This window comes from Scyliorhinus canicula, chromosome 3 (assembly GCF_902713615.1).
Source record: "Scyliorhinus canicula chromosome 3, sScyCan1.1, whole genome shotgun sequence".
NCBI lineage: Eukaryota > Metazoa > Chordata > Chondrichthyes > Carcharhiniformes > Scyliorhinidae > Scyliorhinus > Scyliorhinus canicula.
The window spans coordinates 230,768,380-230,789,758 of record NC_052148.1 but is presented as its reverse complement, the minus strand read 5'-3'; the positions used below and the strand labels follow the sequence as shown (position 1 = coordinate 230,789,758).

Below are 21,379 nucleotides of genomic sequence, written 5' to 3'. Positions count from 1 at the left end.
CCTAAATTCACATCCGGGTGACTGGCAAGTACAGAGCACATATGGCCTTATCTGTAATCTGTTGTTTGGCAGTGCTGGATGTCAGTTGCTAGTTGTCTGTGTCCTTGGCTCTGGTCCCTCGGTGGACGGCGTGGATGTTCCTCTCCTTGGCCGGTGAAGGTATCACGGCTGTTGCCAACGGTGGTCGAGAGAGCAAATACCGGAGCAGACTCGAGGGTTCTTGGCCCCCTCCATGTTCAACCGCGATGTCATGTCCCGCGGCACCATCTGGGCTGCAGCCCGTCCATGTCCAAGTGGTGCCCACTGTCTTCGCGGACGGCTATTTCAGAAGTCCACAGGATCAGCATGACTGCCAGGTGGGGACGGAGTCAAATAATGGGAGGTCTCCGAAGGTCAGAGCCCCAATCCCAGTAATCATCCCGCCAAGTTCTGGCTTTGCCTTCTGCATCTGCCAGGTGATATCCTGGGGTTGCTGTCTACGGGTGTCCTGGGGACCAAGCATAGTTTCTGTTATTATTGCATGCCTAATGTCTGCGTTCATTCTATCATACTGTCACCATCCGTGACCCCTTTCCACATTTCATCTAAACAAGTTCGAACCCAACACAGCCTTCTCTTGGCTGAGGCTTGGAGTGGTCGGAACCTGTATTCAACTACCCCTTCTTAACGCAACCTTATACTGGTTGTGGTCTGGCTTAACCAGCCAAACTCCAGGGCGACCAGCTGGGTACAGTTTGGTCCCAGGAGCACAGAGGTCTGACCTGAGATGGGGGGGGGGAGCGAATTGTAGGCCAGCCCAATCCCTTCGCAGCAACAATCACCATGGGTTGCTAAGTGTAAATAGCATGTGGGGTCTGTCCAAAGGGACCTCCTGTAGAAGAGTGAAGAAGAGGATGAGTTGTGACCTGAGTCACTGAATACATTTTTCGTCCCACAACCAAACGGTAAGGTGTGGAGCAACGTTCCTGGTCTGAGACCTGCCCAAGTGTTTGGTCCTGTCGGTAGTCTTTCCAGATAGTGGGGGGCGGAGGGGGTTAGTGGTGAGAGATGTGCATATGATCCGCGGCGGGTGACAAATGTGTGGGGTCCCCGGATAGGGCGGGGGAAATGTGGTTACTCCACTACCCGAGTGTTTTGAATGGTTCCCCAGGTAGGACGAGGAAAATGTTGTTACTCCACTACCCGAGTGTGTTGAAGAACAGGACGAGTGTGTATTCCTAGGAAGGGGCTACTTCCTAGGTCTGGATGGACTGGTGGGTTAGAACCGCCAAGAACAGGAATGGCGTATTGCTGGGTGTCCAAGGACTGATGAAAGGACAATTGTGTATTTCTAGGAAGGGGCTACTTCCCAGATCTGAATAGTCCGGTGGGTTAGAACCACTAAGAACAGGTTTGACAATATGTTGGCTGTCCAACGTCTGATGACAGGACGAGAATATATCCCTAGGGAGGGGCTACCTCCAAGGTCTAAATAGTCCGGTGAGTTACTTTAGAGTCCAACCTGCAAGTGTGTGTGATTGATTAATATTAACTATGTGTGTGTATTGAACTAGTATTTTTGTGTCTCTGTGTTGACCAATTTCCCATCGATCTGTGCAGGTGGCCATTTTGGATGTCCACATCCCTCATCCTCACCCCCCTCACGCTTACTCCCCCTCACCAGTTATCCGCCGGTGGCCCCAGTCCTGGCCACTCTCCCTGCTGCCAGAGGCACCGTTGGTTGGCATTGCCCTCACTGGAGGTTTCCATGGGTGTGGCCCTGTGTGGTCCCCCGGTGAGTGGCTGCCGGTTGGGCGGGGTGTTTGGTGCCGGGGGGGCTGTGGGCCGGTAGAGGGGGTATGGGTGGGCGCACACATACGGCTGGTGCCACTGTGTAGAACCAGGGGCCAGGGTGGGTGGTTGGTCAATTGGTGTTCAGCAGGATGGCAGTCGGTGTCTGAGCATTTACCCAGTCCCGTGGGGGGACACCCCGGCTGCTTGACCCACTCTCCCCTCCCCCAGTCCTGGCAGTCCGCCGTAGCCAGCACGACCGGTGTCCGGGCCAGCAGCCCGCAGTCACTCCACACCATTTGCTTCCATCACTCTTCAGCCAGGATGCCGCCAGGTTCACTATTTCTGAGAGCACAAGTGAACAATGCCGTCGGGAAATCGGCCCATCAGAGGTGGTGAATCGCGGAGGTCCCGGAGCATCGGGTGTCAGGCCCGCTAATGATATGCCTATTGTATTTTCAGCCCGTGCGGCAAGGGTGGCATTTACGCCATTTTGGGGTGCCGGAGAATCCCGATTAGGCGTCAAACCGACGCCTACCTCGATTTTGGCATCTGAGACTATTCGCCGCCCAATCGCAATTTTGGCATCCGCAAACTAAGAATCCAGCCTCATTTGCTTGGTTTTCTATGCTTTCGAGGCAATGGTCTATATAGAGTTCCGAGTATAGTGGAGACAAGTGAAAAGAGTCGACATGAGGCTTCTCTCACATGGCTCTCATCACCCTTGTCAAAGAGCAAACCTGGACCTCCGCAACGCTGAGCATTGGTCCAAGCATGGGTGTATCACCGGCTGTGCCAGATGAGCAGAAATCAATTCTGGAGGCGGCCACTATGCCGTGGGATTTGACTGCTCACACCTGCAAGCTTCTCCATTATGTGTTGCAGATGCAAGGACTCTGGAGGAGATCCTGGATTTCAGTTGAGTGAATGTCTGTCCAGGTGCGATTTAAATATGATGTCAGGACATTCGGCTCCATGAGGTAACAGCGAGGCGGGTGATTTACCGCCCGGCCTGCTGTAAAATCTGCCGAGTTCCTCATTGATGCATAACTAAATAGCTGAAAAGCAGAAGATTGTGCATGCTTCCCATCCTACTACCATCCATTGGGAATCATTCTGTATTTCCCAACTGTCAACGGACTGAGAGCGGAATTCTCCCAACCAGCTGTGTTGTTCCTTGTGTCTTAAGAAAGCTCGTAGTCTCAAAGTTGGAGAAGATGCTTTATTGTGAATTTATTCTGTGTTCAGAGCTTAACTTACAGCTACCTCAAATGCTGCCTGCCTGTGTCTGTGTCTTGCTACCAGTTCTCCCTTCCGTGAAGTGTGTCCTCACTTCCTGTCCCTCTGTATTTATAGCTCTCCCGTGCTCCCTCTAGTGCTTGCTCAGTTGTATTGCATCTACACTGATACACAATCACCACACCAGCCAAGGGCGTGTTTGATGGCATGCCGGGGCAATGTGAAAAGAGGGTTATGCAAGGAGGTGGATGAAGAAGATGAACAATGGAAGGTAAAGAGAAGATTGAGAGAAGGGAAGCTGGAACCTGACAAGCCTGCATGAAAACCTCACAAGCAAGGGATTCAGAGGCATATTAACTTGATTACTGGAAGTGGATGCACAAAGACTCCAAATGTGGTGGGAAGAGATCCAAGTGGGGGGGGGGGGCACCTCGCAGGTGGCACGGTAGCACAGTGGTTAGCACTGTTGCTTCACCGCGCCAGGGTCCCGGGTTCGATTCCGGCTTGAGTCATTTTTTGTGCGGAGTCTTCACGTTCTCCCATGTCTGTGTGGGTTTCCTCCAGGTGCTCCAGTTTCCTCCCACAAGTCTGGAAAGATGTGCTTGTTAGGTGAATTGGACATTCTGAATTCTCCCTCAGTGTACCCGAGCAGGTGCCGGAGTGTGGTGACTCGGGGCTTTTCATAGTAACTTCATTGCTGTGTTAATGTAAGCCTACCTGTGACAATAATAAAGATTATTTTTACTATTATTATTATGGGGTAGGGTAGTTGAATCTTGGAACAGACTTCTTGAGGCCTCAAGTCTTTTCCCTCTGCGTTGTGACATTCTGCACGGTCAGATGAAGTCAAATTGGCTGGAAAGAGTGATAGTGTATGGCACTGGTATTTAAGTATGGTGCTAGGACATTCAAACCAATCAGCTGAGGGCAGGCAGACAAATTAGCTGCCAGTCTGCTAGGAGAGTTGGAGGAGATCTTGCTTGTGCATAATTAATGAGCTCCCTAGTGCTGAATCTGGCGCAGGATCCCACTGTTCTGGTCAGCAGTACAGGAACTGCTGCATTTAAGTCTCAAAATGGGAGAATTCCATTCTTAGGCTCCAGAATGGAAAATTCTGCCTATTAATAATACTTGAAGAATACTGACGAGTACTAAAGAATCAGGTTTACAATGAGCATTGTATAGTTGTTAACAAAGCTTCGGAATAATGGGACTATTTCAACTGGAGCAGAGAAGACCAAGAGAAAATTTAGTACATAGTTTTAAAATGAATAAGAATTTAGATGCAATGAATAATGACGCATGATTTCCTCTGTTTTGAGGAGTCTAATTATGAAGGGTCATTCATAGAGTCTCTACAGTGTAGAAAGAGTCTGTTCTGACCCTTTGAAAGAGCACCCTATCTAGGCCCGCTCCCTGCTCTATCCCCATAACCCCACTTAACCTGCAAATATTTGGACTGGGAGAAAATGGAGCACCCGGAGGAAACTCACACAGACACGTGGAGAATATACAAGCTCCACGCAGACAGTCACCCAAAGCAAGAATTGAACCCGGCCCCCTGGCGCTGAGGCAACAGTGCTAACCACTGTGCCACCCCATCAGTTTAAAGAGTCACTAAGAAGGAGAGGTTAGAAGAAATATTTTGCACACAACAGTTGTAGGGACATAGAATGGTTTGTGCCACAGGGGATTTTGGGGTGTTTTAAGAGAGGGCGGATACATGTTTAGATTTGAGAAAATGTGAAATTCTGGGAGAGACCGATGAAAATAATTTCTAGAAGAGAGCTGGCAAAGACATGACAGACTGAATGGCTGCCTTCTGTGCTATAGATCCTCTGTAGATCCATTAAATGGGGTGTAGTAAGCACAGTTTGCACAAATATTATTAACCATTTCAATGTATATGTCAATCATTTAAGATATTTTAATCCTTCTTTAGGCAGCAAGCTTCAGGAAAAGTGGCACTGGATCTTCACAGCGTAAGAAATCTGGGCCAAGACCTGATCTAACAGAGGAACAAAAGCAAGAAATCCGGGAGGCTTTTGATTTGTTTGATACTGATGGTTCTGGAACTATTGACGTAAAGGAAATCAAGGTGTTTTTAAATAATACCAACATAAATGTTATGCTACGTTTTATTTTTTAAATTAAATTCTTAGAGGTAGAATTAGAAGACAATTTTCAGATCTTTGGAAAATCCTTGCAAACAACAATCTAAAACTTAAGTTTGTATGAAAAGAGAATTGAATTTCTAGTGTGTCTTGCTGCATCTCAAAATGATTTGCAGTAAATACATTACCAGTAGGCAAATGACGGGTGGAATATTTTGATTTTTGCTGTTTCTGGCAGGAAAAGTGGAGGGCAGCTCTCCAGCTACCTTGACCGGTAATCCTGCCATATTTTAAACACATAGAGAAAAAAATAGAAGGGGCGCGTCTGGTATTTTTAAAGGCGCCCAATGCGGAATAAAGGAACCCTTCCCCTCGTGGAAACGGATTTTTAAGATCCACCACTCTAACGAAAGGACTGCACTTTGATAATATTGTGCGACAATGACGTTTGAGATTATACGCTCAATTCTTGGAGTTCGCCTTGGACCAAAAACCTCCCTGAACCACACTGATCTGCTAAAAAGTAAATTGGTGTATTTTAATGTAATTTCTAATATCTGTATAGAAGATAATATTTTTTGAATGAAACAATTCAGATTTGTATTGAAACTTTATAAAATAAAGTTTCAATAATCCTCATTAGGGCTGGAATTCTCCGGCCGTTCGGGGCGCTGCCAAGAAACACTGGGCTGGGGGACCCGAGAATCCCGCCCTAGGTTAATGCCGGAAATGTAGCTAATTAACCTCTACCTGTAACTTTAACACAGTTAAGTGGACGATAGTATGCAGGGTGGTACTTGCAAGGTAAAGTATGCAACTCACTGTCTCAAAAGCAGAAGATTAAAAAATCTCTCCCTCCATCTACCTACTCTGACTGCTGTTCCCTCACAATGAGCATCAATCTATCATCTTTCTCCGCGTTACAAAAGTTACCATATTTCCAAAATATATAATTGAATGTAAAGTGCTTTGGGTCATCCTGAGATCATGAAAGGTGCAATATAAATAGAAGTTTGTTATATTTTTCTGTCTTTTCTGGTAGCTTGGATGGTAAAGGAAGGTAGCCAAACTCGGGAAATCTAATACTAATTACTAAGCTAAGGTTGACATTTACTATCTTGGGTGTCTCCTGTTCAGCATCCAAAACTAGAAAATATACAAACGTGTATGCTTACGTTTCTATACCAGATAGAAACCAAATTGCTTCCATGTTGAAAATGGAGACATGAAATGTTTACGTTCATATCGTCCCTTCACCATTTAAAATCATACTTCGGTCCTCCTTTTTAAAATGCATCCATATTATAAACGTTGAATGGAATGACATATTAACTTTCTTTTAGGTTGCCATGCGTGCATTAGGGTTTGAACCTAAAAAAGAAGAAATAAGAAAGATGATTTCAGACATTGACAAGGAAGGATCTGGTACCATTGATTTCAATGACTTCCTAGCTATGATGACTCAGAAGATGGTGAGATGTAATATACACGTGTATAAAAAAAAAATAAGAATTGCTTTTGCGATACTAGTAGTAATGAAAAGTTAATCAAGGATTTATACAACCACTTCTTTTGTCCCAGAGTGAGAAAGACTCCAAGGAAGAAATTATGAAAGCCTTTCGGTTGTTTGACGATGATGGCACTGGAAAGATATCATTCAAGAACCTTAAGAGAGTTGCTAAAGAACTGGGTGAAAATCTAACTGATGAAGAGTTGCAGGTGATTTTTTTTTGTGTGTGTGTGTGTGTGTTTTTCCCAGATAGAAAAGTTGTAATAGGGAAGCAGGGCATGCTGGGTGATGTCTGCCAATTGTGTTTGACTGGAGGAACTACCTATTAACTTGTGAATAATAAAATAGAGCACATCCAGGAACCTAAATATGACATTTTTCTCCTATTGCTCAATTTTACCATTGATTTCTCTCACTTTATTAAGCTTTCTTCCCATCATTTTTTCCCATCTCACTTTTCAGCCTCTGCTTTTGTTTTATCTCTTCCATGTGCACAGCCTCTCGCCTTGGTTTCTCTCCAGCATGCTTTTCACACTTTCATTCCTTCACTCTTGGTTTATTTTAAATTTCTTTCTTTCTCTCACTCTTTTCCTTTCCTCACTCTGTTTCTCTCGCTTGTCTCTTTCTCCTATTAATTTTCTTTTCCCCCTTTCTTCCTTCTCTTATCCCCTCATTCATTATTTTTTTTTTATTGTATTGCCTCGCTTTCTCCTCTTTCTTTTCTGCTTGCCCTATTTCTCTAACAGCATTCTTTTTCTTACCATTGTTTTCCTAATGATGTGCTTTGCTTGCTCTTGGGATGTCTCTTCTTTTTTTGTCACCCCTTTCCGTTTACTACCTTTTCTTTCCATCTGTTTCTCCTTTTTACCCTGAACTCACTCATTTTTCTCTTTTAGTGCTTCTTGTTGCAGTTCCTCCCCTCACGCTCAATTGCTTTTCAATAACTCTTATTCTGAATATTACTTTCTAGAAGATGAGCAGTGAGCGCTCTGGGATGACTTTCTTTTCATGTGAGCACCTCCTGCACCACTGCAGCTCCTGCAATTTCATTAGTCATTAATAGGTGGCGACATTGACTTTCTTAATTCCCCTCAACCCACCTCTGCCCCCTGCTGCTTACCGCTCCACAATCATTATTTGTTGTAGTTAGCTACTGGTAAGCTAAAGTTCACTCTTTGGGGAATTGTGGTTAGCAACCCACATCCTGTAGTTCTATGCACAGTGCACCAACGTACTTGCACCATGATTCCACTTTAGCTTTGTATTTAGTGTTCACTTTTTCAAAATCATTGCCTTCATAAAATCATAGAATAGTTTTTTTATTCATTTATAGGATGTGGGTGTCGCTGGTTAGGCCAGAATTTAATGCCCATCCCTAGTTGCCCTTCAGAAGGTGGTGGTGAGCTGCCTTCTTGAACCGCTGACTTGGAGGGGAACCTCCAGCTGGTTGGATCCCCAGTGTCTGCTGCTCTTGTCCTTCTAGATGTAGTGGTCATGGGCTTGGAAGGTAATGTTAAGGAACCTTGGCGAGTTACTGTAGTCCATCTTGTAGATGGTACACACGGCTGACACTGTTCATCGGTGGTGGAGGGATTGAATGTTTGTGGAAGGGGGAGCAATCAAATGTTTTGTACCGGATGCCGTTGAACTTCTTGAGTGTTGTTGGAGCTGCACTCATCCAGGCAAGTGGAGAATATTCCATTACACGTCTGATTTATGCCTTGTAGATGATGGACAGGGTTTGGGGGGGGGGGGTCATGAGATGAGTTACTTGCTGTAGGACTCCTAGCCCTTGACCTGCTCTGATAGCCACAGTATTAATATGGCTAGTCCAGTTCAGTTTCTGATCAACCCAGGATGTTGATCGTGTGGGGTTCAGCGATGGTAATGCCATTGGATGTCAAAGTCGATGGTTAGATCTTCTCTTGTAGGAGATGGTCATTGCCTGGCACTGCTTCATTATCTGGACGTGGACTGCTTCATTATCTGAGGTGTCACGAATGGTGCTGAACATTGTGCAGTCATCCGCAAACATCCTCACTTCTCACCTTATGATGGAAGGGAGATCATTGATGAAGCAGCTGAATATGGCTAGGCCTAGGACACTGCCCTGAGGAATCATTGAATTGCTACAGTGCTGAAAGAGGCCATTTGGCCCATTGAGTCTGCCTCCCCAGGCCCTGTTTCCCCCACCCTATCCCCGTAACTCTATGTAACCGTTGGACACTAATCATGGCCAGTCCACCTTTCTTGCACATCTTTGGACTCTGGGAGGAAACCGGAATACCTGGAAGAAACCCTAGCAAACACGGGGAGACCCTACAAACTCCAGACAGTCACCCAAGGTCAGAATCAAACCTGGGTCACTGGCACTGTGCGGCAGCAATGCTAACCACTGTGCCACCGTGTCACTCTCCTGCAGTGATGGCCTGAGCTGAGATGATTGATCTCCAACCAAACAACGATCTTCCTTTGTGACAGGTATGACCCCAACCAGTAGAGGGTTTTTCCCTGATTCCCATTGACTCCAGTTTTGCTCGGGCTCCTTGATGCCATACTCAGTCAAATGCTGTCTTGATGTCAAGAGCAGTCACTCTCGCCTCACCTCTGGCATTCAGCTCTTGTCCATTTTTGAACCAAGGCTGTAATGTGGTCAAGATCTGAGTGACCCTGGCAGAACCCAAACTGAGTGTCCATGAGAAGGTTATTGCTGAATAAGTGCCGCTTGATAGCACAGTTGATGACTCCTTCCATCACTTTTCTGATGTTGGAGAGTAGAGTGATCGGGCGGTAATTGGCTGGGTTGGATTTGTCTTGTTTCTTGTATACAGGCAATACTCTGCAATTTTCCACAATGCCGGGTAGATGCCAGTGTTGTTACTGTACTGGAACAGGCTAGGGGCGCAGCGTGTTTTGGAGCACAAGTACTATTGCCAGAATATTGTCAATAAAAGGCCATTTAGCACATCCAGTCTGCGCTGGCTCTTTTGAAGAGCAATCCAGTTAATCCCACTCTCTTGCTCTTTTCCCATATCTGTGCAACTTTTATTTTACTTCATCTATTTATCTAATTCCTTTTTGAATGCTGCTGTTGAATCAGTGTTCACCACCTTATATGACAGTACAGTCCAAATCCTAACCACTCTTCCAACAATTGAAGCTTTTCCTCATTTATCCTCTGGTTGTTTTGCCAATTACCTTGAATTTTTCACCTCTGATTATTGACACTTTAACCATTAGAAACCCTCTAATTTTGTTTATTTTATGAAAATTCTTCATGATTTTAAACACTTTTAAAAGATCTCTCTTTGGCCTTCTGTGCGCTTAGGAACATACAAACGTACACATTAGGAGTAGGCCACTCGACCCCTCCAGCCAGCTCTGCCATTCAATAAGGTCATAGTTTATCTTTTTTAAAAAAATATTTCATTTCGACATTTTCATAAAAACAAACCAAAGCACAAGTAAAATTATACAACATTATAAATAACTAACACTCACTCCCCCCCCCCCACCACAAACCCCTACTCTCACCCCCTCCTCCCGCCCTGCCGTACCCATTTTAACCCCCTTATCACCCCTGTTTTCCCCCCTCCCCTTTTGCTGACTCCTCAATCTTCCTTAAAGTCAATGAATGGCTTCCACCTCTCAGGGATTCAACCAACCCCCTCAGGATGAACCTGACCTCTCCAGCCTCAGAAATTCTGCCAATCACTCACCCACACCCCTGCTTTTCATTTCATTTTGGCGGCTCCACGTCCCTCCATCAAGCAAGATCCTCTCAGGGCTATCAGGAAGGCAAAGGCCAATGTGTGGCCTCTCTCACCTCCTGGACTCCTGATCTTCCAAAACCCCGAATATCGCTACCTCTGGACTCGGGGCCACTTTTACCCCCAACGCCTCGGACATTATGTCCGCAAACCCCTGTGAGAACCCCTTTAGCTTTGGATGTGCCCAAAACATGTGGACGTGATTCGCGTGCCTCCCCGTGCACCGCCCACACCTATCCTCTACCCCCTCAAAAAACCTACTTATCTGTGCTACCGTCACGTGTGCCCTGTGAATTACTTTAAACTGGATGAGGCTTAGCCTCACACACAACCACGATGCATTCACCCTCCGCAGGACCTCAGCCCATGTCCCGGCCTCCAACCCCCTCCAGCTCTTCCTCACATTTACACTTTATATTCTCCACCGGGGCTTGTATCCATCAGCTCCTTGTAGACCTCCGACACCTTCCCCTCCCTTGTCTCCTCCTTCGACAAAACCTTGGCTTGCAACCCCAAAGGCGGTAACCCCGGAAAGGAGGATACCTCTCTCTTCACAAAACCTGGAAGCAGCTCATACTCTGCCTCCAGGTCCTCAAATTCGCAAAAAAAAACGCTCCCTACAAACAGGTCACCAAATTGGAGGCTGCCACCCCCAAAACCTCGTATCGAGCACCCCCCCCCCCCCCCCCCGTTGTAAACTTATGTTTATCACAAATCGGTGCTCACACCAAGCAGAATGCCTCTACTGCCCTCACACTCTCAAGACCGACACTACCACTGGAATCATGGAATGCCTGGCCGGTGAGCACAGCAGAGTAACTGTTAACAATGCCCTTGAGCTCACTCCCCTACAAGAAGCCGTCTCCATCCACCCCATGCTGATCCCTCCCATACTACCCATTTCCTAACCATGGCGATGTTCGTCGCCCAGTAGTAGTTCATTATTTTTGGCAGCACTAGAACCACCCCCTCCTCGCCCAATCCAGAGATCAGCGTGTTAACCTTTTTAAAGAATTACTCCAGGACAAAGATTGGAAGGTTCTGAAATAAGAACAGTAACGGTGGCAGCACTGTGATCTTAACTGTCTTCACCCGTCCGCAAACGACAGTGGCAGCACATCCCTTAAAGTCCACCGTCATCTGCTCCACCAACCGAGTCAAATTAACTTGTGTAGCTGTGCCCTATCCAGCGTCACCTGAATGCCCAGGTATTTAAAACACGCCCCCACTACCTAAAACAGCAACGCCCCTAACCCCCTCTCTTGCCCTCTGGTCTCAATTGTGAACACTTCGCTCTTTCCCATGTTCAACTTGTACCCAGAGAACCTGTCAAAATCCCCATAATGCCTCCAATGCCACCCAGTGGTTCCAAATATATAACAACAGCTTGTCCACATACAGCAAAACCCTGTGCTCGACTGCCGCCCCCCCCCCCCCCCCCCCCCCCCCGTACAATCCCTTTCCAATCCCTCAACGTGCTAAGTGCCTTTGCCAATGGCTTTGTAGCCAAGGCAAAAAGTAATGGGGAGAGAGGACACCACTGCCTCATCCCACGATGCAGCCCGAAATACCCTGAACTCACCCAGTTCATCTGCACACTTGCGACCGGTGCCTTGTAAAGCAACCGGACCCAGTCCACAAATCCCTGCCCGAACCTGAACTGCCCCAGCACCTCCCACAGATATTCCCACTCCACCCGATCAAAAGCCTTCTTCGGGTCCATCGCCACTACCATCTCCACCTCCTGCCCCATGGAAGAATCATAATCATATTAAGCAGCCTCCTCACATTTGCCGACAACTGTCTCCCTTTCGCAAATCCCATTTGGTCCTTGCTTATCACCCCCAGGATGCAGTCTTCAATTCGCGAAGCCAATACCTTTTCCAGCAACTTGGTGTCTACATTCAATAGCGATATCAGACAGTACGATCCACATTGTTCTGGATCCTTGTCCTTTTTCAATATTAAAGTGATTAATGCCTGCGATAGAATAGGGGGGAGTTCCCCCTTCTCCCCAGCCTGATTCTATGCCCTCACCAGCAGTGGCCCCAGGTCTCCCCCAAACGTTTTATAAAACTCCACCAGGAACCCATCCAGACCTTGGGCCTTCCCTGCCTGCATCGCCCCCGTACTCTTCACCATTTCTCTCAACACGATCGGGGCTCCCAATCCCTGCACCAACCCCTCGTCCACCCTGGGAAACTCCAACCCATCCAGGAACCATCACATTCCCCCATCCGCTGGCCGGGGGTTCCGACTCATACAATCTCCTGTAAAAACCTCAAACACCCAATTCACCACCACCAGGTCCAACACCACCCTTCCCGTCTCATACTTTACTCTGCCAATCTCCCTTGCTGCCTCCTGCTTCCTCAGCTGGTGGGTCAGCAGCCTACTCGCCTTCTCACCATACTCATATACTGCCCTTCTGGCTCTCCACAGGTGTCCCACCGCCTTCCCCGTGAACACTAAACCAAACTTCATCTGGAGCCTCTGCCTCTCCTTCAGCAACACTGTCTATGGGTCCTCTGAATACCTCCTGTCCACCCTCAGAATCTCTTCCACCAGCCTTGCTATCTCTGCCCGTTCCGCCTTCTCCCTATACGCCTGGATCGATATGAACTCACCACGCCTTGAGTGCCTCCCACAGTGTGGCGGCTGTGACCTCCCCCGTGTCATTGAGCTCCACATACCCCCCGGATGGCAGCCCTCACCCACTCGCACACCTCCTCATCCACCAACTGTCCCACATCCAGACTCCACTGCGGGTGCTGGGCCACCCCTCGGTCCATTCACAAATTCACCCAGTGCGGAGCGTGATCGGAGACCACAATCAGCGAATACTCTGAGTCGACCACCCCAGCCAGCAATGCCTTGTCCATCACAAAAAGAAAGAATCCAGGAATATACCCAGTGCACATAGGTGTCATGGTAGCACAGTGGTTAGCACTGTTGCTTCACAGCTCCAGGATCCCAGGTTCGATTCCAGGCTTGGGTCTCTGTCTGTGCGGTGTCTGCATGTTCTCCCCGTGTTTGCGTGGGTTTCCTCCAGGTGCTGTCTAGAGTTGCTGGGTTGTGGGGATGGGGTGGAGGTGTGGGCTTAAGTGGGGTGCTCTTTGCAGGTACTGGTGCAGACTCGATAGACCGAATGGCCTCCTACACTGTAAATTCTATGATATCAAATTGAGAATTTCCTCACCCTCGGCAACCCAAACCTCCACGAGTCCTGTCCTCCTCCCACTCCCCCTCCCCATACGCTCCAGAAACCCCCCCCCCTCTTCAGCTCCTTCATCACTGCTGACACCTTCCCCGACCTCGGGGCTCGAGGGGTCCACGCTTCCCCTCCCATGATCAACCAGTGCTAGTCCAGATCAGGAATCTTCCCCAGCAGCCCCCTCATGAAATTTACATCATCCTAATTTGGGGCATAAACGTTTACCAGGACCACTGGCATCCCGTCCAGGTTCCCACTCACCATCACAAACCTAACCCCCCCCCCCTCCCCCCGGATCTGCCACAATGCTCCCCACCTCGAATGCCACTCGCTTATTCACCAGCACTGCCACCCCCTTCGTCTTCATGTCCAGTCCTGAGTGGAACACCTGCCCTACCCATCCTTTCCTCAACTACGTCTGATCTATCTTTAAATGCGTCTCTTATAAAAAGGACACGTCCACCTTCAGCCTCCTCAGGTGCACGAACACACGTGACGTTTCACATAAGACAACCCGCCCACTCCTGTTATTAGTCTAGTAAACCTTCTCTGAACTGTTTTAATGCCTTTACAGCTTTCCTTAAATATGGAGACCAATTAAATGAAAGTAGCCATAATCTCCAAGGACCAAAGACTGCTTTCCCCTTTTGAGAGAGAGCTGACTGGTTGGAGAGGTTTAAGAGGCAATTTGATCAAAACTTTTAAGATCCTGACAGGTATTGACAGGACAGAGAGTGATTTAACCCATTGCTTTTTAAACTTTTTTTCCGGGGACCCATTTTTATCACCTGGCCAACCTTCCGCACCCACGGCGACCGACCTGCGCAACCCACGCTGGCCGACCTGCGCGACCCACGCCGGCCGGCCTGCGCGACCCACGCCGGCCGGCCTGCGCGACCCACCATTTTCTCTTACCTTGTTTGCTGCTGATAAAATGACTGAATCGCAGTCGTGCCCAAAGCACGTGATGGCGACGTTTGGGGGCCGTGACCTGCTCTCTGCCTCCCTCAGGCAGGAAGATTACATGGAATTTTTTTTTTAATCCTCTGCGTCTCCGATTGCGCAAATTTGTGGTCTTCAGCCACAGCAGCCGGCTTTTATAGTCAATTTTTATTTATTTTTTATAAATTGTAACAATGTTGTTGCACGGCACGTTTAATCAAAGCCCATGTCATCGTCAGACTCTTCAGATTCTTCCTGTTCATTCTCTTCCTTTTTCTCTTCAGCAGCAACAGGGGCAGTGGTGGAAACAACTGCTGCAGCAGCTGGGGCACTGCTACCGGCACCAACGTTGCAGATCAGACTATTGATGTCACTATTAGCCAATGCCTTGGCAAATAGACTAGGCCAGAAAGGCTCAATGGTCACACCAGCTGTTTTAATCAGGGCATTGAATTTGTCTTCGGTGACAGTGACCTCGTCGTGGTGCAGGATGAGCGCACTGTAGATACAGACGAGTTCCGAGGTGGAGGCCATGGCGCTGGATCTCTGCGGGTGGGTCTGATGGTGCTAGTCGCCGGGGGGGGGGGGGGGGGGGGACGACTTAGCCTTAGCTTCATTCAGAAGAACCGAGCACTTCCGAATCGGACAGAGCGCGCAGCAGCCGGCTGCAGATTTGCGCGCTCGGGAATGCCGCAACAGACGGCTCCGCTATCCTCCCGACACCCGCCCGTGACCCACCCGACTTTGACAATGCCTGATTTAACCTGAGGGTCACCACACCTCAGGCGAGGGACAAGGTTGAGAAGGCGTGGCCTTCATGAATATGAATAACTTCTGCAGGTGTGGGAAGTGAACCCATGGTGCTGGTGTCACTCGGTATAACAAACCAGCCATCCAGCAGACTGAGCTAACCTCGCAGATTCATGTATTAATCAGTATGGGAATAATAAAGTAAGAAAGAAAGGAGAAATGGTGTAGGGAAAAATTCAAACCTGGACATTGGGCCTGGTTCTGCGACAGATGCAATATGTATAGGACAGATATACTTCCACCTGAACAATGTTGCTAATTTTGGTTGGAGGTATTCCTAGAGACCTAATCATGTGATATATAAAAATATTATGTTTATCTTCTAAAGGTCAGGTTACCTGTAGTTGAGTATTTTTGCTCTTTATTTTGCACGAGCAGTTGTTTTGTGTAAAGTCCAAGAACTCGGAGACCATCCCAAAGCAGGCAAATAAAGGAAATTTACAGAAAGAGGATAAACTGAAAGTTGGGGGAGAGACTCTATCAGCAACAAGAAGTAACTCACAAAAAAAAATCACTGGCAACTAATACTGATACTCAGATTCTCCTCATAACCAATAATGATACAATAGTTCCCTGATACACCATTGATACCTACCTGAAAATTGCACAAGTAAATCCTGTTCACAAAAAGCAGGTAAAATCCAACCAAATAATTACTGCCCCATCAGCCTCCCCTTGATCATCAGCAAAGTGACGGAAGGTGCCATCAAGCAGCATTTGCACAACAATAACTGCTCACTGATGCTCAGTTTGGGTTCTGTTAGGGCCACTTGGTCCCTGATCTCAGCTCACTGCAGCCTTGGTCCAAACATAGACAAAATAACTGAAGTCAAGAGGGAAAGTGAGAGTGATTGCCCTTGACATCAAGGCAGCATTTGACCAAGTAGAACATAGAACAGTACAGCACAGAACAGGCCCTTCGGCCCTCGATGTTGTGCCGAGCAATGATCACCCTACTTAACCCACGTAACCCGTATACCCGTAACCCAACAATCCCCCCATTAACCTTACACTACGGGCAATTTAGCATTGCCAATCCACCTAACCCGCACATCTTTGGACTGTGGGAGGAAACCGGAGCACCCGGAGGAAACCCACGCACACACGGGGAGGACGTGCAGACTCCACACAGACAGTGACCCAGCCGGGAATCGAACCTGGGACCCTGGAGCTGTGAAGCATTGATGCTAACCACCATGCTACCGTGAGGCCGTGTGCCAGCAAGGAACCTTAGTGAAACTGAGGTTGATGGGAATCAGGGAATCCCTCCTTATCTAACATTAAGACGGCTGTGAATGATGGAGGCCAATAATCTCAGCTCCAGAAAATGGCTACAGGAGTTCTACCATCTTCAGCTGTTTAAGCAATGACCCACCCTTCATATGGTCAAATGTAGGGGTGTTCTCTGATGATTGCACAATGTTAGTATCATTCATGACTTCACAGATACTGAAGCGGTTCATGTCCATATGCAACACTACCTGGACAATATTCAGGCTTGGGGTGATAGGTGGCAAGTAATCACACCACAAAAATGCCAGGAAGTGACCTTCTCCAACGAGACATAATTTAACCATCTTCTCTTGACATTACCATCGCTGCATCCCCCACTAAGAACATTTTGGGGGTTACCATGGACCAGTATCTGAACTAGACCAGCTGTATAAATATTTTAGTTGTTACAAGAACAGATCAGAGGCTGGGAATTCTGAGATGAGTAACTCAGCTCTTGATTCCCCAAAGGCTGTCTACTATTAGTAAGGCACAATAGAATACTCTCCACTTGCTTGGATGAGTGCGTCTCCAACAATGCTCAACGTCATCCAGGGCAGAACAGCCTGCTTGATGGGAACCTAGTCCATCAACGGACGCACAGTGGCAGCAGTGTGAACCCTCCACCAAATGCATTGCAACAACTCACCAAGGTTCCTTCAACAGTGCCTTCCAAACCCACATCCTCTACCAGCTAGAAAGATGAAGGCAGCAGAATCATAAGAGCATCATCTGCAAGTTCCCCTCCAAGCCCCACATCATCCTGACTTGAAACTATGGCCACGATCTGTCTACCCCTTTAGCTGTGACCACAAATCCCGAAATGGCCACTAAATCTCGCAGGCAGCCAAAAACGGGATTTGTGCCGGTGAGAGCTCAGTTTGAGAGCTTCCCCACCCGTTAGTGGTGACGTAGTTTGGACGTGAACCTGATTTCAATATATTAACATAAATTTACATGTTATTTATTTTTAAAATGTTTTTATTGATGTTTTTACAGTTTATACACTATGCTCGGTAAGGATAGATGCGTTGGTTACAATAAACAAACACCTCGCTCCCCCATCCCCTCTCCCACCCCCTCCATTTGTTGCTTTGGGGTCCTTTCCTGGGTTACTTGCTGTACAATGGGCAGTTATCTGCTATTAACATGTGTGCGCTGTCTTCCCCTTCCCTCCCTTTTATTGATTGGCCTCACCCCTTCCCCCCCCACCCCCCCCCATATCCTGTTTTCGGCATCTCTTTGGGGGTTCCATTTCTTGTGGTCTTGGCCGTCTGTTCCTGTCTGTTCCCTGCGGTCCTGTTGGCTCCCTGCGGTCCTGTTGGCGCGTGTGCGTGTTCCCGCTCATTTGGCTGTTGGCCTCGAACAGGCCCTGGATCAAGTTAGTGAATGGCGTCCACGCTATGTGGAAGCCATCCTCTGACCCTCAGATAGGGAATTTGATCTTCTCCAGGTGGAGAAATTCCAACAGGTCTACCAGCCAATCTGCAGCAGTGGGTGGTGCTTCTGATCGCAGCCGTGGAGGATTCCCCGGTGGACGATTAGGGAAGCAAAGGCAAGGGCCTCAGCCCTCTTACCCATAAAAAGTTCTGGCTGGGCCGATATCTCGAAGAGTGGCACATTTGGGCACGGCTCCACCCTCACCTCTACCACCTTGGACATTGCCTCGAAGAAGGCTGTCCAAAACCTGTGAAGCCTGAGGCACGCCTAAAACATGTGGGCGTGGTTGGGCGGGCCTCCCTGGCACCGTTCACATTTGTCTTCCACCTCTGGGAAGATCCTACTCATTTGCTCTGTGCACCACTTTCGACTGCATGAGACATGGCTTGCGCATGAGGAGTTGGAGATGGCCCTACTCTGGGCTTAGCTCTTGAGTATTTCTGCCCTTAGATCTTCCTACCATTTTTTCCGTCTCTCATCCACTGGGGAGCACGTCCTTTCTAATAGTTGTCTGTATAGGTCCCCGGAGTTTCCCTTCCCCAGACTGTCCAGTAACTCCTCTAGCATTGTGCTTCTCGAGGTCAGTGGGTAAGCTGTCGTCTCCTTGCGATTTTGACCTGTAGTTGTTGGAGTTCATTTCCGTTTGGTAGTTCCAGTCTTTTTGTTATTTTCTTTAGGGTCGTTAGTCTGTCCTCAGTATAAAGTCTCTAACCGTCAAATTTTGTGGCCCGCCCATAATGATTCCTGCAGTGGGCGGGACCAGAAAATCTGCACAAATAATTTTGAAATGAAGAGGTGATCATTCAGTTGGGTAGATAGACATTAACTAGAATCAATGAGAGGTTTAAGAAGTCTGGCTTGTACTATAACATTGTGGTCAGCTCTAACCTGAAAATGAATTTGTGGATTAGAATCGTTGCACCTCTCGCTTTACTATGAAAATTAGAATCAAACATCTGCCCAACATTTGACATTCAAAAATGATCACATGTCCATAAATTAGAGAGAACTTTATTTATTTTAACTGGGTGATTTAGAGCTTTCACATTCCAGGTGATAAAATTGATTGGGCATTCACCCTGTGTGGCCTTAGTTTTAGAAGACATTATAATAGCAAAAGCATAGAAAGGTATATAGTCCCCACAGTTTAACTATTGCAAATAAGGGATTGAATATTTTTGAACCCAGAATTTCTGCACCTGAAAAATGTAAAAAAAACTGACCAAAAGGAAAATATGTATGTATATTTGGAAAAGGCGAAGAAGAAAAAAAAATAAGAACGGAGAGAAAAGCTGACATCGCCTCTACAAATTAGGTGAATACTACCCGTCACAGCGAGTGTACTATTCACACCGATCTTACCAGTGTGTTTTGAAAAGAAAACCCGCATTAAAGCAATGTGCAATCAAATTTCTGGAAAGAGTTATTGTAAAGCCTAGCATATGCTAACTGAAGTAAAAATTCTGTCCAGGAGCAACAGTTTTGGAATAGAGAATTTAACAAGAGAGGGAATATATAGAGAGAGAGAGAGAGAAAAAAAAAGCTGACTTAATAAGTTTTAATTACACAAACGATATATATACTATCCGGTGACACAAACTGGGTTTCTGCCTTGTCGGTGCCTTCCTGGCTGACCTTCTATACATTGGATAATTGAGTTACCCCGACCCTATCAGCATTCCCACCCCGTAGGTCCCGTGCGGGATATTCCATTCCACACACACACACACAAACAACCCTCGAAGTCCGAAGACTCCCTTGACAAGCAATGAGGTAGACAAGGAGGAGCAGGCAGAGGACGTCAAGAGTCTCTTCAGCTCCGGCAAGTCACGAGGCGGCTGAACTATGAGGTCGGTGTCTCCATTTTGGAATTGGAACATACAACATCCGGAGCAACTGTAGCGCAGAACACTTTATCTTATCAAACAAGGAGTGCATACTTTATCTTTGGCTGACACACTGGTTCGTTTGGCCACTTATACAGGGAAACTAAATATTATGGGGTCCAACCTCACTCCAATGGTTTATCAACAGCAAACCAGTTTACTCCTCATCACTTTAATAAGGACGTGGTGAGTCCACACCGAGTAAAATAAGAAAGTTTCATTTACGATATATACGCTATCCGGTAGTGGATATGTGGTTCCTCCCTCGTCGATGCCTTACTGGTCAACCTTGTATACATTGGGTAATTGAGCTACCCCATCCGTAGCGGGGGAGCTCGTACTCCACAAGGAGCACAGGGAGGACAAACATTCCCACCCCGTAGGTCCCATGTGGGATATAATAATAACAATCATCTTTATTGTCACAAGTAGGCTTACATTAACATTGCAATGGAGTTACTGTGAAAAGCCACTAGTTGCCACATTGCGGTGCCAGTTTCGGTACACGAAGGGAGAATTCAGAATGCTACAATTACCTAACAGCACGTCTTTCGGAACTTGTGGGAGGAAACCGGTACACCCGGAGGAAACCCACGCAGACACAAGGAGAACGTTCAGACTGTGCAGGAGAACATGCAGACTGCGCACAGACAGTGACCCAAGCCGGGAATTGAACCCGGGACCCTGGCGCTGCGAAGCAGCAGTGCTAACCACTGTGCTACCGTGGATATTATGCCACAAGATCCTCACTCCAGCAAATCTGGCTCTTCCAGTTACCTCCCATTAAGCAACAAATCCTCGTATTCACTTAAACAAAGCCACTGACGACCTGCTAGCATATGTGTGTATACTGGTTCTTTTAAAAAAATATTTTTCAAATAAGTTTACAGTTTTGTGATCAGAAAGGAAGAAATGCCACTTCAAGTAATGTGTTTAAAGTTTTATTTTCCATTCCTAAACAGGAAATGATTGATGAAGCTGATCGTGATGGTGATGGTGAGATAAATGAACAAGAATTTTTACGGATCATGAAAAAAACAAGCCTCTATTAATTTTATATTGTCCTGCAGTCCCAAAGTAGTACTAGTTGTGTTTGTATTTAATTAATAAAGAATGAAGAAAATTTGTTTGGTTTTGGTATATTTGAATTCAATATCACTTATTTAAATTAAACCCAAAAAATCCAAATTCAAACAATATTCCCCTTCACAACAATCAATAGTTTGCTCATTTTTGTGAAAGAGATTGATAAATTATATTTCTGCTGAACCTTGAACCCTGTTGCTCCAGTTGGCCTTGTGTAATTCAGTTTCTATAGTATTTTGAAGTAGCAGTTAAGTGACTTTTTTTTGTAAAATATTTTTATTCTCCATTTTCACATTTTCTTCAGAATTTACACCCCACCAACAAGC

The 21,379-nt window shown here is 46.9% G+C and overlaps 2 protein-coding genes across 2 annotated transcripts in view; one reads left to right on the top strand and one right to left on the bottom strand.

Annotated features, from left to right (window-relative positions):
• The window catches only part of cetn4 (centrin 4), a 41,499-nt gene extending 20,409 nt beyond the window's left edge, over window positions 1-21,090 (top strand). The window contains exons 2-5 of the mRNA XM_038792388.1: window positions 4,952-5,107; window positions 6,467-6,595; window positions 6,705-6,842; window positions 20,930-21,090. Of these exons, the coding sequence (XP_038648316.1) occupies window positions 4,952-5,107; window positions 6,467-6,595; window positions 6,705-6,842; window positions 20,930-21,019 (513 nt within the window). The 3' untranslated portion in view covers window positions 21,020-21,090. The remainder of the gene's footprint in view (window positions 1-4,951; window positions 5,108-6,466; window positions 6,596-6,704; window positions 6,843-20,929) is intronic.
• On the bottom strand, window positions 14,773-15,093 carry LOC119963588 (60S acidic ribosomal protein P1-like). The gene has a single exon (XM_038792918.1). The coding sequence runs from the start codon at window positions 15,091-15,093 to the stop codon at window positions 14,773-14,775; it is 321 nt and encodes a 106-aa protein (XP_038648846.1).
• Window positions 21,091-21,379: the final 289 nt, after the last annotated feature.

Coding starts and splice junctions, on each gene's coding strand:
- LOC119963588 (XM_038792918.1), bottom strand. CDS start 15,093: ATGGCCTCCACCTCGGAACTCGTCTGTATCTACAGTGCGCTCATCCTG.